Source organism: Telopea speciosissima, chromosome 1 (assembly GCF_018873765.1).
Source record: "Telopea speciosissima isolate NSW1024214 ecotype Mountain lineage chromosome 1, Tspe_v1, whole genome shotgun sequence".
NCBI classification, from domain to species: Eukaryota; Viridiplantae; Streptophyta; class Magnoliopsida; order Proteales; family Proteaceae; genus Telopea; species Telopea speciosissima.
In genome coordinates this window covers 12,321,445-12,341,953 of record NC_057916.1, presented here as the reverse complement: position 1 = coordinate 12,341,953, position 20,509 = coordinate 12,321,445, and the positions used below count along the sequence as shown (strand labels likewise).

At 37.3% G+C, this 20,509-nt stretch overlaps 1 protein-coding gene across 2 annotated transcripts in view; it reads right to left on the bottom strand.

Annotated features, from left to right (window-relative positions):
- The window catches only part of LOC122668723 (protein RDM16-like), a 32,223-nt gene that overhangs the window by 10,152 nt on the left and 1,562 nt on the right, over window positions 1-20,509 (bottom strand). The window contains exons 2-4 of one of the 2 annotated variants that reach the window (XM_043865269.1): window positions 9,473-9,571; window positions 8,128-8,680; window positions 7,580-8,088 (exon numbers count right to left, since the gene is read on the bottom strand). In XM_043865269.1, coding sequence (XP_043721204.1) covers window positions 7,580-8,088; window positions 8,128-8,629 — 1,011 coding nt within the window. In that variant the 5' untranslated portion in view covers window positions 8,630-8,680; window positions 9,473-9,571. Of the gene's footprint in view, window positions 1-7,579; window positions 8,681-9,472; window positions 9,572-20,509 lie in introns of both variants that reach the window. The other variant, XM_043865262.1, reaches the window with a different exon arrangement.

The window sequence follows — 20,509 nt, the reverse complement described above, 5'->3', positions numbered from 1 at the left end:
AACACAATAAGTGAGATAGGCTTGAGGGGTTAAACACTTACTTCTATCTCCTCCCCTAGGAATGAAGTTGTGTTGGATTATATAGGAGATAACATGTGGAATGATCTTGAGTCTTCCAATGAAGACGGTTGCTGCATTTGGATCGAAGCGTTTGAGAATAGAAGAGTAAACATCTTCATGATTAATAAGACCTCCAAAGTTAGGGTTCTTTGGAGTCCAAAAAATGCAAACGCCCATTACTAGAGATTTGAAGATGTTGAGCAAGATCATCAATGGAGAGTTCTATGTGAACGCCTTTGCATAGGTGTGAAGCATCAAATCTCGCTCCGACCCGCTAAAGTAAAGGTTGGCGTAGAAATACTTCAAATCTCGCTCTTTTTGTCATTTTTTGCACTACTATTCACTCTACTCTCACTCCCCACCCAAAGAACAACTCCAAAGCCTTGTTTCTCTATTTCTTTCATCTCTTTCTTTCAAAACTCCCTCAATATGAGTCGAAGAGGGAAGGAAGCTATGGTTGAAGGAGAACAACCTTCTAAAAGAGGAAGAAGGGGAGGAAGATCAGTTTCTATTAGAGGTGGCTCCTCAAGGCAACCTTATGCGGCTGGTGAAGACCGACTCTTTCGATCTCCCGAATGTCGTGCATTTTGGCCTCTCTTCCTTGCAAGAAAAATTGAAGGAAGAGAAGTAGATGTCTTCTCATTCAATAGTCTTCGACTTGACATGCGGTTTAAAGACATTGGATAGGACTCTCTCCTTGATCTTTCGGAGCCTTGCTATCCAAATTTGGTGAAGTATTTCTACGTCAACCTTTACTTTAGCAGGTCGGAGCGAGATTTGAAGCTTCACACCTATGTCAAAGGCGTTCACATAGAACTCTCCATTGATGACCTTGCTCAACATCTTCAAATCTCTAGTGATGGGCCTTGTATTTTTTGGACTCCAAAGAACCCTAACTTTGGAGATCTTATTAATCATGAAGATGTCTACTCTTCCATTCTCAAACGCTTCGATCCAAATGCAACAACCGTCCTCATTGGAAGACTAAGATCATTCCACATGTTATCTCCTATATAATCTAACACAACTTCATTCCTAGGGGAGGAGGTAGAAGTAAGTGCTTAACCCCTCAAGCCTATCTCACTTATTATGTTTACACAAACACCTCCACATGCCTTCCCTATTTCATTATGAGATATATGGAGTCGTGTGCTCATCCTCGTAAGCACACCAACCTTCCTTATGGACATCTTCTCACCCGTATCTTTCGAGCTCTTGACATTGATCTTGATCGGGAAGTTGAATCTACATCCTCTTCTCTTCACATCACCTGAAATAGTTTTCATACTATCAATATTCCACCTCCATTCGATGTATTTGAAGAAGCGAATGAAAATTTTGATGATGATGAGAACATGCCTCCTCCTCCTCAAGAACAACATGGATGGCCACCGGAAGGATTTCAAGAATGGGTTTCCGGTATAGATGACTACATGGATGAAGCCAACAATCGAATTATGGAACTTAAGTACGGGCAACAATGACTTCAACAAGATGTCACATCCTTACGCCAAGAAGTCAAATCGGGTTTTGATTTCATAAACTCTCGACAAGATGGGATCCTCACCGCAATCCAAATATTGTCTCTTAATCTTGGCTTTGTCACACTTGACACACCGGGAGCTACTCCACAAGCCGTTCCTCCTCAAGGCTTTACTCCTCAAGGGTATCGACCACCATTCCGAGCACCATTTCCTGGTGAATGTAGCTCTATCCCTCCTATTCCACCATTTCCAGGGATGCCTTCCCAAGAAGAATTTGATCCCAATGCTCAAAATCCTTAACTTCTTTCTACCCCACTTTTTGATAATGCCAAAGGAGGAGAAAATTGGATATGGAAAATGATTGTAATGGAAATTTTTTATTTTAATTGAAACTTATTTACTTATTAAATGCAAATTGTAATTTTTTCAAGTTTATGAATGTTATTTGCAATTTCTTTTGGAATTTCAAATTGCTTCATTATATTATTCTTCTTTATTAAGTATTTGTCATCATCAAAAAGGGGGAGATTTTTTATGAAAAGTCCTCATACATAAACTCCATCATCAATCAAAGATGATACCATTGTTTTGATGATAACAAATAAATCATAAACACTAACTCTTGGTTGAAAATGCTTAGAACTCTTACATAGCCAAGTGAGGGGGAGCACTCAATTCAAAGAGATTACTGATCATATTACCCAACTAACAAAGATCAAAACAAACTTGAAGAACTCATATTGAAGACATTCAAGAGAAGTTCAAGACTTGAAGATCAAGATTTGAAGAATTCAAATTGTATTTAAGTTGTAAATTTGTTTTAAAGTCACAAATGATGTAATGCGCACACACAAGCATACATTCATTTAGATGGACTTTATGAGGTTAAAATTAACCCCAATCCATGTGGCCAAACCCATTTGGAATCACCCAAGTAAGTCCAACAAAGGACTTAACAAATTTCAACAGAATTGGCTTATCCGGTATACCGGATCATAAAACGGCATACCTGATTAGATGCAATCTCAAGAAAATGAATTCAATAGGCTTCCGGCGTGCGCCGGATTGGGATCCGGCATATCGGATCACCTTTGCCTGGTTTACCCTGATCCAGCATACCGGATCATTGGAATTTGACCATTGGATCAACAATACAAATTCTTGATTTGTGTGATCCGGCATACTAGATCAAAATCCGGTATACCGGATCAGTGCTGACTTTTGAATCCCAAATTTAATCTTCTCCTAAGTGCGCTTAGCTATAAAAGAGTACTTTTCTCAGTTCAAAAGTACCACCAGTAAGGACAAGAAAGTGCTAGCATCCACTCTAAAGAGACAAAATCAAAAGTTCCATTCTCTTGTCTTTAGTGAGCATTCATAGTGATCAAAGCACTCATTGCATACAAGCTCACACACTCAAGCTCCTCCACTTCAACAAAAGCTTCAAAGCTTTAAGTTGGAAGGTAGCACACTTCTACTAAGGTTGAGGTAACTCTTTAACTTGGTAGTTTTATTTTTATGATTGGTTGAGTCCTCTTGCTCGGAATCAAGAGTTGTGATTGAGTCCTCTTGCTCGGAATCAAGAGTTGTTTGTTTGAGACCTCTTGCTCTTAATCAAGATTTGTAAGAGTCCTCTTGCTATCCTCAAGATTGTTTTTTAGTGGAATTCTCTCTAGATTTGAGAGGAGTGGACGTAGGCAAGTTTGGCAAAACCACTATATATCTTTAGTTTATTTGTGCATTTTTTTTTTTTAATTTGTATTTATAACACTATTCCGCAAAAGATATCATTATCCACTAGTATCACCTATTCACCCCCCCTCTAGGTGAATTCACAAATCCAACATGTTCTAGTGAAGAGGGGGTGTCAAGTAAATATGTGGATGTCATTTAAGATATTTCTGAGAGCGTGGTGACTAGTGTGAGATCTATGGGAGGTTAGGGCAAGGAATTCTCAATTACGATTGGATTACACCAGGGTTCAGCTTTAAGTCCTTACCTTTTTACGCTTATGATGGACGATATAATCAAGAGCATTCAAGATGACGTCCCATGGTGTATGCTCTTCGCCGATGATATCGTTTTGGTGGATGAGACAAAAGAAGGGATTAACTCTAAGTTAAAGCTTTGGAGGTCAACCTAGGAAACAAAAGGCTTTAAGATTAGTACGACGAAGACGGAGTATACGATGTGTAATTTTAGTCACACTTTGATGGATACCAATATGGTGCGAATTGAGGAAAGAGAGATACCGCAAAGTGGTTATTTTAGATATCTTCGGTCAATCATAAATAAAGAAGGTGACATAAAGGATGATGTTTCACAGAGAATTAAAGTGAGATGGATGAAGTGGAGAGATGCGTCTGAAGTACTGTGTGACCAACGCATTCCTTTAAAGCTTAAAGGAAAGTTCTATAGGACTGTTGTTCGACCAGCCATGATGTATGGGGCAGAATGTTGGGCAATTAAGAAGTGTCATATTGATAAGTTTTGCTTAGCAAAGATGAAGATGTTAAAATGGATGTGTGGAAAAAGAAGGAAGGATAAAGTACGAAATGAACATATAAGAGTAGATTTGGGAGTTGACCCGATCAGTGACAAGCTCCGAGAGAGTCGTTTAAGGTGGTATGGTCATATTCAACGGAGGCCTAGGGACGCCCCAATAAGGAGGAGTGATATGATTCCAATTGAAGGAGTTAAAAGAGCTAGGAGCAGACCTAAAATGACCATAGGAGAAGTGGTAAGGAAGGATAAGACTGAGTTTTGCTGCTCTTCTTCTCCATTAAAAATTTTTGTCTTGTGTTTGATAAAGGTTGGTGGGATTGGTGTTTGATCCAATTGACACCTTGTGGTGTGAAGCCCATGTGGTTCTTTTGAAGCTCTACATTCAAATTCTAGTTAAAGATTCAATTTTTATTCAAGATCTACAATCAAACAAGCTGCTGCAAAGAAAATTCTGCAACAACAGTGAGTTTGAATCATCCCCATCCCCTACAATTCTTCTTCTAATCCTCTCACAACCCAAACTCTAAGATTCCCTATTTTGTTTTCAATTTTCCCAATACCCAAATTCTGCCTAGCCCAAACCAACCGTCAGAACAGTCTACAAATCTGACCGATTATCCCTCATACCCTCCTAAGAAAACCATTAAAGTTTGGTTAACTTCAGTCCAGCCAAACCCTAGAAATCCATCTTTTCCTCTTTTCAAAAACCCAAAACCCTAACTTGCTGCCCATTCAAGTTTACATACTTCCCTCCATCAAAACATCTCAGGACCTTCACGGTTAGACTCCCCTACATCAACTTGACATAAACCATACATCAAACCCTAACCCTAATTTCACCAAAACCTATTTTTGACCTAGCCGATTCACCTGTTCATAACAGATCCTGGTTTACTGGCTCCTAGTTGGTCTTCTACCAATCTAGGGCTACATTACCAAAATTCAACCTTTACCCCCTATAAATGAGCAGGCACCATGCCCTATATTCTCTTTTATTTTAATGGAGGTACAAGGCATATTGAGACTAACAGTGACTTGAAAACCAATTGCTTCTCTTCATTGCTACTCTTTTGATTGTAACACTTCGAGAAAGAAGTACTAGGTGTTATCTGCACTAAACCATAGGCAAGTTCTTGATCATCTTGATACCTCTCTCTTATCTTCCTCTTTTGTCTTCTACTTTATATATGATGTAGACCACTCACAACTGATAACCAGTCCACAAGAGGATCGAAAACTTCAGGTCAAGCAACAATAAACACTTCGATCTTGTTCTCAGATTTGCAGGAAATTCAAAACAATATAATAAAATAAAATAAATAAAAGAAGGGAAGAAGATAGGGTAGTCTCTCTCACACTCGGGTCTCTCACCCACGGCCTCTCATCGTATTTTGGTCTCTCACAAAGAGAGGGTAGTCTCTCTCACACTCGGGCCTCTCACCCACGGCCTCTCATCATATTTTGGTCTCTCATCAATGGCATCTCACCATACTCTCTCACAAACCAAAGCACAAAGCTATGCTTTTTTTCTCAATCTCATTAATCAAAGTCATGTACAAGGCTGTAGCCCCTTACAAACTTAAATAGAAGACTCAAAAACAGATTCAAACACTAAAAAGGAAAGGCCTAACCCAATCCTTAACTAATACGGTAACATAAACTGACTACGAAACTAAAATAATGAAAGAAAATGACTCAAAACAGAACTCTAACTAAACTAATAAAGTAAATCTCATTTTCCTACTTTCTACCATAGTTTAAAATCTTGCCGAAATTTCGAATATTTCGTCCAGGCCGAGACGAGATGCTATGTCGAAATGAAAAAAAAAATTTGCAATATTTCATAAATTTTGGTTATTTTGGTCATTTCATCATTTTACACCCCGAAATGGCCAAGCAAAACTCATAGAAAAAAATACAATATTTCGGGTGAAATTTCGGTCTAGCCAAAATGGCCTTCCAAAACGAGATTAAATACTATGCTTTCTACTCATATTTTAGGCCCATTAAGGTGGACCATTATAAAGAAACTCATGGGATTAAAGGCCCAACACCTACATAACCCAACCCCAGGCTTGTTTCAAATAAGCCTTGAGGTGACATGTCTGCATCAATATATCTTGTGGGAACTACATGTATCATTGAGTTTGCTTTAGTCAATTGAAGTCAAGTAGTTTCGCCGCTCGCCTGCTTGAGCGATTGTAGCTCTAGTATCTGGTACATGTTATTAATTGCACCAAAATTCTACGTGAGTTGTATACTTGTATCACCAATAGTTATCTTTCTCTTCTCTTCTTAAAAGAAATGTACTCGAATCTGCAATTTGGGGGACATTTCCTTGCGGTCGTGCATCTGACCTATTCCTGTCCCAGTAGCAACATCTTTGCCACCAGATTATAACAGGTCATTTGGCTCAATGACCTTTTAGTACATAACTGTCCCCTAAAGCAATAACAGCATGGTATGACAATTTATCAAATTCAGCTATCCAGAAAAATTCCCAGTCCAGTTCTCTTTCTCTGTTCCCAGTAGGATCTTAAATTTTCAATCAAATGAGCTGAAAGAAAAAAAATCTTAACATATGATTTAGAACAACTGTACCATAGGAACTTTCCATAAACTCCAATAGCTTTGTCACAGGAAAACAAGACAACATATTCCTACTCTGCTCCAAGGATGTCCTGGTGCAAATCAATTGCTTTGTGATATGAAGATCTCAAACACTCCCCTATCTTCTTTTTCTTTTCTAACCTGATGAGATAGGTGCTCAACTCCATGGGCGTTCCCACATCAGTGGTTCAGTTTACTGTCCTAAGCTAACCATTGAACCAGAGACTATTCAGTTACAACAACAAACTCAGCCTTATCCCAACTTAAAGGAGTTGGCTAAATGGATCAAAACAAAACAAGGTAGGAAAAAAGAATGAAGAGATGGGGAAAGAGGAAACAGAAGAAATTTGAAAATGACATGTGAAAAATGAGAAATAAAGGAAAAATGAAAGAGGAAAGCAAGAGGAAAAGGCACAGCCCAGCAAGTCAGGAGAATCTCAGTTAAATGGGATTGCTACATGGATCCTTGCCCTCCAATAAGCAACCAGAAACTATTCAGATATAACTAGAAAAAGGTCTAGAATAAAACTGTAGCTTAAAAATGTGGTTCCCACTTCCGACTTTAAATATAACAAAAAGCAATAAACAAACCTCCAACTAACTAGCCTGCAGAATGAATTAGCTTGATTTCTTCTATTTACAAAGTTCTTCACATTCCCCTTACATCATATCACCAGGAGATTCTATCATCATTTACAGATTGAATTATAAATGCAAAACAAAGAATGAACAAGAGAAAAGATGCAACATATTACATAGCAACCAAGCTATTCTGAAAAATGAGAATACAAAAAGAATCCAATCCTATGGTTAGGTTGAAAGAATGAGCAAAAGGACAAACAGTGGACATAGTAATAGCACAGAAAGAAAATTACTAACACTAAATCAAAGGAAGAGAAGATAATGATAGACAAACTTACATTACCAATGGAACCACTACCATTTGAACTGACAGTGTTTTGAGCATTATCCACGAGCTCATCTACAGCTTCATTCTTCTCAGAATTTATAACTGAAACCGGTTGCATCTCCTCCTCCACAACCATCATACCTTCTTCCTTTAGTCGATCCCCAAACTTTCTTCTAACTCTTCTTTCCTCCCTACCAGTCACATCTCTCATTTCTTCTTCCACTCCGTCCTCGACTTTCCTGCGTTCTCTGCTCGCATCATTAACAATTCCATTCAGATCCTTAGAATCATCAACAACCTTATCTCCAAACCGCCGCTTTTCTCTCCTCTCTTCCTTTGCTACATCCAAATCCCTAACCCGTTTCTCTCTCTTATCCAACTGCTCCTCACTTTCTTCTCTCTCTTTTCTTTTGTGCGAAGTGGATGATCGTCTCTCAATTGATTCTTCATGTAAGACTCTATCCCTGCTGCCCTCTGTCCCATCCCTCGGCTCATTAGATCGCTCGTGCTTTGATTCATAATCCTTATGCAGGTGAGATCGTTCACGTTTCGATTCATGATCCTGTAAGTAGTCCCTTGATCGATGTCGATCTCCATCTCGATGCCTATCATCCTTCGAGTGCCGAGAACCCAAAACCCTATCCTTAAGGCCCCCATTGTCCTCTCTCCCATCCCTCAGCTCATGAGATTGCTCACGTTTTGATTCATAATCTTGTGCGTAGTCTCTTGACCGGACCCAATCCCCATCTCCATGCCTAAGATCCTTGGAATGTCGAGAACCCGAAACCTTATCCTTGACACTGTCATTGTCCTTTAATGAGTGTTTCTCTTCCCGGTATTTATCACTATGGTGCCTCTCCTCAGATTCTCTCAACTGGCTGTCTTTTGTTCGATGCTTGTGGTCTCGTTCTCGTTCCTGGTCTCTATCTCTCTCATGATCTCGGTGGTGGTCAGACTCTCTGCGGTGATCTTTGATGTAATCTCTATTCCTATCTCTGTCTCTTTCCCTCTCATCTCTTGTTTTCCTACTTGATTTCTCCTTTTCAACAGTCTTGTCCATCTCTTTCTGGGACTTCAATGTTCTTCACAATATCTCTCACCCTGCAAGAATCTGTAACAAACAATATACTTAATTAATGTTCAGTTCAAACTCTAATTGAAAGAATCCATAATGCTGGCTCCATAATATAATCATGATTCATGGATTCTACAACAACTCAATTTGAGAATTTTGTTTGGAAAGCACAAATGATGCTGGCCATAATACCAGAATCATGTTTGGTTGGCAGAGTAGCAGTAGATCAATAAATGGAAAATAAAAACGAAAATGTAACAGCAAAAAATATGAATTTTTTGGCTCCCATCCAAGTGAAACCCATTACAATGCAGCCCCCATGGGACTGAAATCATAACCATGAAATTCACTAAATTTAATCAATCAACTCCATTCAAGCATCAAGAGATTACAGCTCTAAACACATGCAACCGTTCGACAAATATCGCACAGAAACCATTCAAAAAAAATCTAGAAAAAATAACAGAGATACTCACACGCTAGGAAGGGACCAAATGCTTCCTAAAAAACGGAAAAAAAGAAAAAAAAAAAAAAAAGTCTCAAACATGAGAAGATGGTGGTGGTGCACCACTAAGCTTGCCGATAGGGCTAAATCCCGCCCCAAAACCCTCACAGTCCTATTGAGCTAGTCCCGCTTCCTGTCATACAAAGAAAGAATCCCTAACCCCCCAAGTTATAACAAAAAAATGGGCTCGATCTCAAGGCCGCTCTGCAACAACTTGCGGTTCCAACCTTCAGGGGGGGAATGAAGAGGGCAGAATAATAAAGTGAATCATAATAGAACAATAGTAGAGACAAGAAATGGGAAGAAGTAGGGGAGAAGCATACCTGAAACCCCAAGCCCAAGATCGCCTTCACAACCTTCAATTGCGAGTGAACACTCTGAGACAGAGGAGAAGATCACTCAGAGGTGGAGGAGATTAGAAACTCGCGGATCCCTTGAACACCCTTATTTCGTATGTAGGCACACTGCCCATGCGGTTTGTGTTATGGAATCTGTTTGTTTGCAGGTAAAACCCGTATAAAAGGACGAATACTTTCTTTACCACAAATTTTTCCTTTTAGGGTGTGTTTGGCTGATAAGAAAATATAAAATTTAGAAAATTTTATAAGTAGAAAAGAGAGAAATACATGTAAACTAGTGTGACATAATAATTTTCACTGTTTTTAACATCTAAGAATGCATTATCTCCCTAGGATTTGATATACACATGGGCAGCCCCACCAACGAAAGGCCTCCACTGCGTATCATTCCAAAAAGATATATTTTTCAAAGTTCTTCTTTACACAAGACTCGATGGAATGAGGGAATTATGATATATACAATATCGGCTCTCCAATAAACAAATGACACATTTCGGGAGTCCCAGCTTAAAACCACGTGAATAGTCACACTTGTGATTGGTTTAAGAGCACAAGGAGGTCATTAAGGCCAAGATTCCCTAATTCGAATCGATGACAGAGCCTTCCCCCACTCCCACCCCCCAAATAAAATAAAATAAAAAGGAGACATTTCACAAATAGAATTGGACGGTTAAGCATATTACTTTTAGGAGAAATAACGTTCCCTAATCGCGTTCTCCTGTGCCCACATGCAAGGGGGCAAAAATGATGGCCGCCCTTGCAAGCCCCCTCGTTGGCCCTGCGTTGGTGCAGAGGCCACACAACCGCAGCAAACCCATTCCCCTTACTTTTTTCTATGATTTTTCATGTTTAAATTTAACAAATAAAATAGATATAAGTTAGGAGAAAAGGATCTCCATGACTCCAAAATGTAGATTCCATCCTACCCCCTCTCACATTCCATATGATAGATCTTTTTTTTTTTTGGGGTAAAACCATGTGATAGATCTTACACTCTCCATCTATAAATCTCCCATTATATATGAATTGTTTTCCGCAATATTTATTGCTGGAAAATTGCATTCTGACATTGGCCATATCTTAAGATTCAAATTTTGATTCAAGGATATACATTCTCATGTATTTTGTGTATTCCTTGCATTTTCATGAGTTTGTTTTTCTTTGAAAAGTTTTGATTATTTGACATATTTTCAAAACTTTATTTTGCCACTTGGTCGATTCCATTTATCATATCAGCAAGACACTTTAGTTATCTTTTTTTTTTTTGGTAACAAAACACTTTGGTTATCTATATCGTATTTTGCCACATACGTGGATTCGGTCCTCCAAGGCCTGTTAGAGCTCTCTTCAACCTGCTCATGGCTGGATCGATCGGTTTCGGGTCAAATAGAAAGAACTAGAAGATTCCACCTCTGGAAAGCACCTGTAGAGGTGGAATCTTATATATATATAGTAAAAAACTAACCCGAAAGCCCCACATTGATCTAGGCTTCAAGGCTTAGCCTCATTATGCGCCTCTTTGTCATTCATAGAACTTACTCCCATTTTCTATTCTGGTTGTGGACCTACCCGGCTTGGGGAGCAACCGTCTAAGTGTCGTGCAGCTTTGCTTGGCCTGGGCTGAAGCTCCATGGTGAAGCTTAGTCTTTGGTCGGAAGAGAAGGTATGTGTGCCCATTGACAGGCCTGGTTTCTGATGAAGAGAACGTAGATGGCTCAGATCGGGATCAGAAGGGTTGGTTTATCAAGCCCTGAATGAAACTTACCCTTTCATTAGTGATCTTTCCTTTTTTCGATCGTTCTCAACCGCTTGTGCTTTCGATAGATCAATCGATTGCTGCAGGATTTTCTTCATAAACGAAGCTTGGAGCTCTATCCAATATAAAATGTGGCAAATTTGTGATGGCTTAGAGATATTCCTCAACTACTCAACATGCTACATGTCAAATTTCAACAATATACCATCTTATGTATTAGCATATTTTCTTGTATTTGCAATCATTTATTTGTTTTATGGAATTTGCATTTTCACTATAAGTTCAATGGTTTATTTTGCCACTTAGCCAACCATGTTTCACATTGAACTTAACATGTGAGCAATGAACCTTGAATTTATCTTTGTATGAAATTTCAAATCTATCTATCAGAGTGGTCAATATTTTGAACTAGAAATATAGAACAAAAAAAAGGAAAACACAAAATTTTGAACAGTTATGAATGAATTATTATTAAGGGAAAACATGAAATACAAATGCAGCCCATAAATTGAATTAGAGCCCTAAATTTTTGCATTCGACACAGTTCCTTGGCATGCCATGCGGCAAAAAATGGAAATGTTGACACTGCAATTTACTTCTATATCTTGGCGTCTACATCCTTGTATTAAAAGGGATTAGTGTTTTGGTGTTAAGTGAAGCAACATGAGGGACATCGGTCTTGGACTGATGGTTGGGACCATTAGTCGTAGTGGTGCCTATGGTATGTTGGTCTCGAGTCCTCCCTTATTGCCTGCAGCAAGTCAGGTCTTTTCTGGAATAACTGTTGGTCCTTCGTGAATCCTCATGGGCTCTTCATAGGTCTGTGCCCTAGTGGGTCACCCCTAATGGGCTAAATTATAGCACACACTAAAAAGAGTGAAGTCACATGGGCCTGGGCCTGAGCATGAGCAAATACAGCTTAGATCGATGCTTCATCCATTCAATGAGCTCTAGCCCCAAAAGCTTCTTTAAAGCTTACGTATTTCCTCATGAAATTCAAATCCTTTAGTCCTTTCATCTTCTTAAGCTGTGTTTGGTTGATGCCGAATGTGAATCCTTCCTTTGGTTTTCAATATATACTTCTTTTAAAAAACAAATCGAACATTACATGATATAAAATAACGGTGAAGAGTGAAGACAGGACCTTGCATTTTTTTTTATTCTCAAATACGCGAAATAACAGCTCAGTTCTTGAAATAAAAAATCTCATTCATATTGATGCCTTGCGTTCTCTCTCATTGGCCTCCATGCTAGTGCAAGAGCTACATGACCAAGCATTGATCTCTTGCCCCAAATTTTTTTCCTTCTTTAACTAAGCTTACATAAAGGTGATTAAAAGAAGAACCACCATGGCACAACAAAAATTGACGGTGTGCACTCAATAATGATCGTTGTGTTGTGGTGCATTGGTGCAGTACACATTCTTTGTAGTTCCTTACTTGATGTTGTTGCATGTTAATTACTCATAACTTTTGGATAGATATGGATTATCTTAAATAGACCACATGTCAAATTTGAGAGCCTATTTATGCCCTAACTTGCACATGTTCGGTTTTTTTTTTTTTTTTTTTTAATTAACACATCAAATATAAAATAAAGAAAAATCGCCATTTTCAAATCATTGAAACAAGATTTAGAGAATTTAAATTATTTTAATAATATTGAAAATTAGATGATGATGTAGATAATATGTATACAAATTGTGCCCGTCAATACAACCATGTGGCAAAAAAAAATGTAAAAAGAACTCTGGGAGTATGGCCTACGCCAGCACTCCCATTAGTCTCTCTCCTTCTCATGTGAAAGGACATATCTGCCATTGTTCTGAGATGGAGAGAGATTCTAAATGATCCCTGCTGGTTCTGATTCCAATCGTCCACATTCCCCAACACAAAGAAAAGTAAAAAACTTAAACGCACTTACGTGAGGTAACAAATAATTAACCTTTACTTTTGTACAATTGTTAGTGCCTTTACCATGATAATCCTTGCTTTTTTTCTGTCTTTTTTTTTGGTAAGGCTTGCTTTTTTTCTTTCACCCAATAACAAAATTATACTCTGAAAAGCAGTTCGCATAGAAGGAAATTTGATGCCAAATTTAGTCTACCTTGTCAATTCCGACAGTTAAAGAAAGAATCCGCTCAGCATTGGCTTATGATGTTTTTAGGTTAACAATGTAATTAAGGTTAACGATATATTATTTCATAAATCGGAATGGACCAAGTGGTCCAATCAAAATATCAAATTTAATACCAAAGGGGGCATGAGATGGGGCATCACACAGGAGGGGCAAGGGGGTCATTTCAATGTGGGGAAGAGAGATAGAGACAGAGTGTGCTAACTTATGATACACTGGTGATGTGGCCATTTTTTTCCTTTTATTTATATCCTGGTTTTAGGCATCGTTTCAGTATTGGCCATATTGGTTGATCTATATCGGTATCAACAGTGAAATTTATACCAATCTAATATGTACCATTGACATAGTATGGATTGAGGGTAAAAATGTGTACCTTATTAATATCTTTGAGGGTAAAATTGTCTGATATGATCAATACATATTGATATTATTAGTCTATTAGAGTATCAAAACTGATATGATACAATATGTATTGCTCCGATACCAATTCCTAAAACCATGTTAATATCAATTACTTTTTTACATTTTGATAGCATTGAAAAACTACGAGGAGCATTGCTTCAAAATCAGAAATTGATTGGTCAAATTAGTTGATTTGGATCAGAATCGGCTATGGTTGATTCTGATTTTGGACATTTTGATCTGATTGATTCTAGAGTTTTTGGGATCAAGTCACTAGGTCTTCAAATCTTAGGAGCCCTTTCTTGAGTTTGTTAAACCAATTCCAATTTGACCCAAATCGAACTCAGCAGGAACTCATTCTATCCCGATTCCAAATTTAAAATCCTTGATAACGAGAGAAAACGATGTGTATTCACCAATTTGGCCTTTTTTCGTTTTTATTCTTTCTTCCACAAGTACAAAACTAAGAAGGAAGGATGGTATCTCTAATCTGTGTTGTGTGGATTCAATTTCAACTTTCAACTATGAGAATGTTTATCTTTAAACAATTCCCAGTCTCCTACCATCCAATTCACACGGTGCTCTATGGTTTTTTGGGTAGAATGGTAATGTGTCTTATTGGGCTGATTTTACCTTTATCTGTTCGATTGGTGCTTGTTATTTTCATTTACAAAGGGTTTAAAGAGTTTTCATTCAAAATGCATTTTAGAAGATGAATAAAAAAGAGTTTTTAAAATAATTTGAAGATATAATTACCATGGCCTTGTACTTCTATTACACATTTGAAATGATATGATCTTATCTCAATAAAAGAATTGTGTTACACACTTTACAATAGAAGGACAAAAAATAAAAAATAAAAAGTTTCAACTTTTTTATTGGGGGGGGCGGGGGGGAAGGGAAGAAAGGTAAACTCTGTTAGAAAAACAACGCAACAGAATGACAATTTTACAGAAGAGATGCAAAAATAAAGATAAATCAAGCACACAAAACAAGATTTATAGGAATAAAATAAGATGGGCAAAGAATATAAAATTATAAATATAATAAACAAACAGTAAATACAAGACTTATCTGATTGGTATGCCAGATAGTATGAGACCATATAGACAGAAATACCCCAATACACATCCTCTTGTGTAACCTGAACAATAAATGGTAAAGTTGAGTCACATCAAACGATGCTCTCCTAGAGATTTTTAAATGCCCCAATTTTGCAATCCGGGTTTACAATGCATCTATACTTCCAAGATAAAATAGCTCTCTAATCACATAAGTTGCAGTTCCAAATGTGATTACAAAGGGCGTCTATGGTGGGAAGGAAAACATACACTAAAATTACTTCTAAAGATGTTTTTAAAAACCAATTGTTATAAAATGAGCAAGAACTCCTTTCTTTATATAGGAGAGGAAAAGACACCACTAAGGGATGTCTCCAAAAGATATACCCCAACTCATGTCTTTTCGCATAAGGCTTGTTTGTTAGCCACTCAAATAAGTCTTTCAATAGACACCCATTGGCTATTTAGGTGTCTATTAGGAAATGATTCAACCGTCTAACACACCTAACAAAAACGTATTTTGAATCTCTAATTAAAAAACCAACAAGATTTACGTGATTCACCCCTAGAAGGAAGGCTACATCCACGACTTAGTGATAGAACAAATCCAGTATTTATATGAACCAAATACAAACCCTCAGTCACACATCTCTCAAAGAGATAGTTACAATATTTAAGAAACCCTAACCCAAAAAGTACAGACCCACCCGATCTGGTTCAGACTTGCCAAAGAATCACCACAACATTTTCTGGACTGAGATCAGACTTCACCAATAACAAACACAAATTATTCACCACCTTCAGAGGTATGAATAAGAAAATCTCTATCCTAAAATATTTGTCAAATGATTCAATATTTCAAGCTCCACAACTTTGGGACAGTTGACCAAAATAGGCTATTGAGGGAATGCTCTCAAGGGCACAATGCTTACAACAGAACTACCCAAGAATGAGAGAGGGAAGTCAGAGGAAAAAAAGTTAAAAAACGTAAGTGGGCGAGGGAATAACACTATTTTAGATAGTTTTGTAATATTTATTTGAAAATTTTTTTTGGGTAGAATTTATTTGAAATTATTTAGTTAAATGAAATGTCGGGTGGGTAATCTGATAAATTAAAATTTATTTCTCAGGTAATCTAATTTCATTAAGAACTTTCATATAAATGCCCACCCTCCTAATGCCAATTCAGTATCAGAAGCTACTATCAATGGTCGACCCATTCTGGTGGACGAATAAAAGCCTGAATCAGGTATTTTGGGTTGATTAAATCCGGGTCACCCAATCCCAGCTGATCTAACTGAGTAGGGGTATCAATCAATTGGTTCGATTTTGGTCTGATTTTAGTGTAAATATGGATGAAGTTGAAACCAAACCAATAAGGGAATATTTGGTTTTGGCTTTATTTGGATTCAATTTATTTTAGCTTTCTCTCATCGGCTTGATATTAGGTTCGATTTTCCATGCGTATGTATAATTATGGGAAAAAACATGATTTCAATGATTTTTGGGTTTACATTGGTTTTATATCAGTTCGGGTTTGGTTTAAATCCAATTTTTTTTAATATGTTTGAGTCGGTTTCAATCGATTTAAAAATACCCCAATCAAAAGCTTATCCAATGGAATTTTTTTTCTGTACGGTTCCCTGACCGGTGCGGTTCCCTAGTTCCTCTCACAAGAGGAGAGTGGACCCCACCTGGACAGACTATTCGGTCAGGTGCCCAGATGGGTCCCACCCCCCTCTTGTGTGAAGAACTAGGAAACCGCACCGATCAGGAACCGTAGACGATAATTGTCCTATCCAATGAGCCTCAATTCAATTCGGGTTAAGTCTCTACTCCTTTAGTTTCCCTTTGAATGCTTCTCAAATCCCAACAATGCACACACAACACAAGTAGCTCTCATATTAATGCCAACGGGGGTAGGGGCGGAGCCAGAGGAGGAGATGAGAAGAAGAAGAAAAGGGATGGAGGGATAGTGAGGGAGCAGAGCCATAGAAAAGGGAGAGAGAGTAGGGGAAGTGGCAATGGAACTTCGAGATGGAAGGGCACAGAGGGAGGGGGAAACTGGGGAGGAGATTCCAGAAGTCTTTCATTTTGATTTGGATCTATCTCCAACATATGTGTCAGATGGAGAGACTTCATTGGGGGTAGATCCCTAGTCACCTCACATCGGAAAGATCCAAACCCATTTCTTTTAAGAAATTAATTCTCATTTTACGAAAATTAAAAATAATCCAATTCACTATCTAATCCATTATCAATCTAGGGATTGTGTATTTTTATTCTCTCGAGTGCGGTACATTGTCCAGTACATCACACTTAAGAATTCAAACATAAAAATCATGGATAGTGACATTTTTTTATCGTTTCAAAATATTGAATGGACGGTGGGATTCTCAATTGTGATGCACATGAGAGGATAAAAAATCATTCAAACACCATCCAAAGTCTAGAGTCTAGACCGATTAGGATTCAGGCCAATCCGGATCCCATTCCCAACTCCATTCTAACCTACTTATGTGTGTTTCGACGAAGCTTCCCTTTATTAATATTAAACTATCCTTATAAAAATAAAACCTATAGTCCCATACCAGCTTCAGGAATTATTAGTTTTTTATTTGGTAAACAGGAATTATTAGTAACTATCGACAATAATGCAGTCGCCATGCACTCCACCGTAGCTTATTATAAATTTTCGACCTTCCATATGAGTAAGTATATACTTGGAATCACGGAATCTATTACGCAACCAAACCCTGCGCACCCAACCAAAAAACAAAAACCATTAGACGTAAACACATGCGCGCGTATGTAAGTTCTGAGTCTCTACTCTCCACTTTCAAATTAAAAAATGTTACTTGGCGTGTTCTTGTGTCTCCCAGTCGTGCGGCCCACCAATATCCATTTCCATGTCTCATAATAACGGTCAACGTGACACGCGAGAGTATTATAACCATCCGATGGGTATAAATAATGCATCAGGTCGTATCTAATATTGGATGGACCCACCAAAACACCAGACCCTGATCCATCTCTCCTGTGTGATTCACGGATCAATAAATATTATCTATTTTTTGTTTACGACAAAAGGAATATATATAAAACTCCCATCAGACATTGCGTACACTAGTGGGGATTAGTTGCGTTGGAGAATTTGTAAGTCCAATTTGTGGGCCAGGACAGATCAGAGTTAAACTTTGGATGGTTGACATTTAGACGTAGTTGAGATACTGAAAATAATTCGTGACCCTATTTGAATCTTCTAATCGTGAGGGGGCCTGATAATAAAGATTGATGATCTGGAATAGTTTTCTAAAAATGGAAAAATAATGCTAATTGGTTGTTTGGTTAATGGTTACTCTGCAAGGAGTGTGTAAAAAGACCGTTCTATATTCCTCAATGAAATCGAAAATCACATTCAAACCAATGTCTCTATGTGACTATCTATACTCTCATTGGCTCCATGGTGGTGCAGAGATTACACGATCAATTAACATTCTTTTCACTTTTTAAAAAACCAAAAAGATTAAATCCGATTAGACTAGTCGATTTTTGAAATCCACCATCTGGATTGAAATTGAAAATGTTGGAAAAATAAGTCAATTTTTATATATGAAAGATTGAGACTAGATAAGAGCTCATTTAAAAGCTGATAAGAGATTGAAATCAATAATTATCAATTTTTGGATCAAGCTCTTGTAAATGTGGATACATATGCTCTTAGGCAAGTTTCAGATTCCTTGGGTTGCTCGTGGGTTGAGTGAAGACATTTTAGATTTGCGGTGTGCTTTCAAAGTTGTGTATTTGCTCATCATATTAGAGAGACAAACTAGTGTGTAGACTTTTTGACTATATTTTTACAGTTTTTTCAATAGGTTAATATTTGTGTTCGATATCTTCTTGTGGAATTATCTCTACTATTACAGGATGATGGCAAGAAATATTTTAGACTCTAAATCTGATGTATTAACATTCAATAATTAATATAATTTATCCTTTTAATTGAAAAGAATTTTTGGATCAAGTTCTTATAAATATGGATTTAGTGTCAAGATATACCGATATCGATTCCAAATCAAAAGAGCAATTTACACAATAAAAATGAGACATCCATTCTGTATCTACTGATTAGTATCATCGTGGTCATGTATTGGTATCAGTCCCGATCGATATCAATACGAATTGTTCGATATTGCCAATCCAATACCAACTCATAAAAATGGACCGATTAAAAAAACAATTTAAAAACAACAAATTGCAACCAAACCGAAAAACCCTAATTTGGAACTCTTATTATTAAAAGGGAAAATTACATGATTAGCTACTTTTGGATTTTCATTTACAAAATTGTCCACCGTACATTTGAGTTAACTAAAATAGACAAAAATAAGTTAAGGTTTACAAAATTGAACAAAATAGTGTCTCTCTCTCCTACACTTACTTTTTTAGATATTTTTACCTCTGTCATTGCTTTCTCGTCTAGGCATCCTTCGTTCCATGCAACCCTACCCTTATCCCAGTCACCGCCATTCTCTGTTACCCCAAGTAATAGAGAAAAAAAAAGAAAGATTTTTTCAAAAGAAAATTAACGAGGAAGAAAGGAGAGTCACTATTTTGTTTAATTTTGTAAAACTAAATTTGTTTTTATCTATTTTTGTTAACTCAAACATACGGTGAATAGTTTTGTAAATAAAAACCAAAAAATAGCTAATAATGTAAGTTTCCCTTATTATTAAAATGAGTATATCTGTGAACTGGCTTAACATTTTACCAAACAAAAAAAGTGAACTGGCTTAACAGAAATATTCTAATCCAACAGTTCCGAGGGATGTACAGGCGTGCAGCGTACCTGTGTCGTTGACTTTGATATAGATATCAGAACATGTATGATTTTAGCCGTACGAAATATTAATGTTTAAAGCAGCTTCGAGAATTGAGACTTGACAGACTAGAGCCTTCCTCCCTACACTGCCTCTTCATAATAAAATAATAAAATATCTTAGAAACAAAAAAAATATAAAAACACCACAAAAATAAAGAAAGGGAGGAAGAGTACGCTGCATCGGACGGTCAGAGAATCCCCACATCACTTGTTACGAAACACGAGATCCATAATTCATGGAAATGGATTTCCGTGTAGGAAACAGAAGCCAACAGGGAAATTTCGCTGTACCTTCTTATCACCATAAATTTAAATATGAACAAAAATCTAACCGCATTAATTGTTTTTGAGGTGGTCCAGATATACAGAAAGTTAAATTTTCCTTTGTGAGGGTTCACCACATCATTCTAAGCTCTACAAACCGTATAAGGATTTGATATGTTTTCAAAAATACCTTCCTGGTATCTTTTTATTTTCATGTGAAGCCTGCGGTGAAGGAATTCCCATTCAACGTGGCTTAAGAAAAAATCAGCTCTATTAGTATAGTGTATGGTTTTGTAAATTCATTTTAGAGAATGACAATCTTCTTTGGATGTTTATCTTATTAAAATGCATTCTTTATGTTGGAATGGACAAAAACATTTTAAATCGATTGGATATTACTTCACAAGAAAAAAAATGATAAGATGGTAAACAAAGTCACGAAAGTAGCAATAGTAGCATGGGAAATCATCATCGTTTATTAAGTTGAATTTAGATCA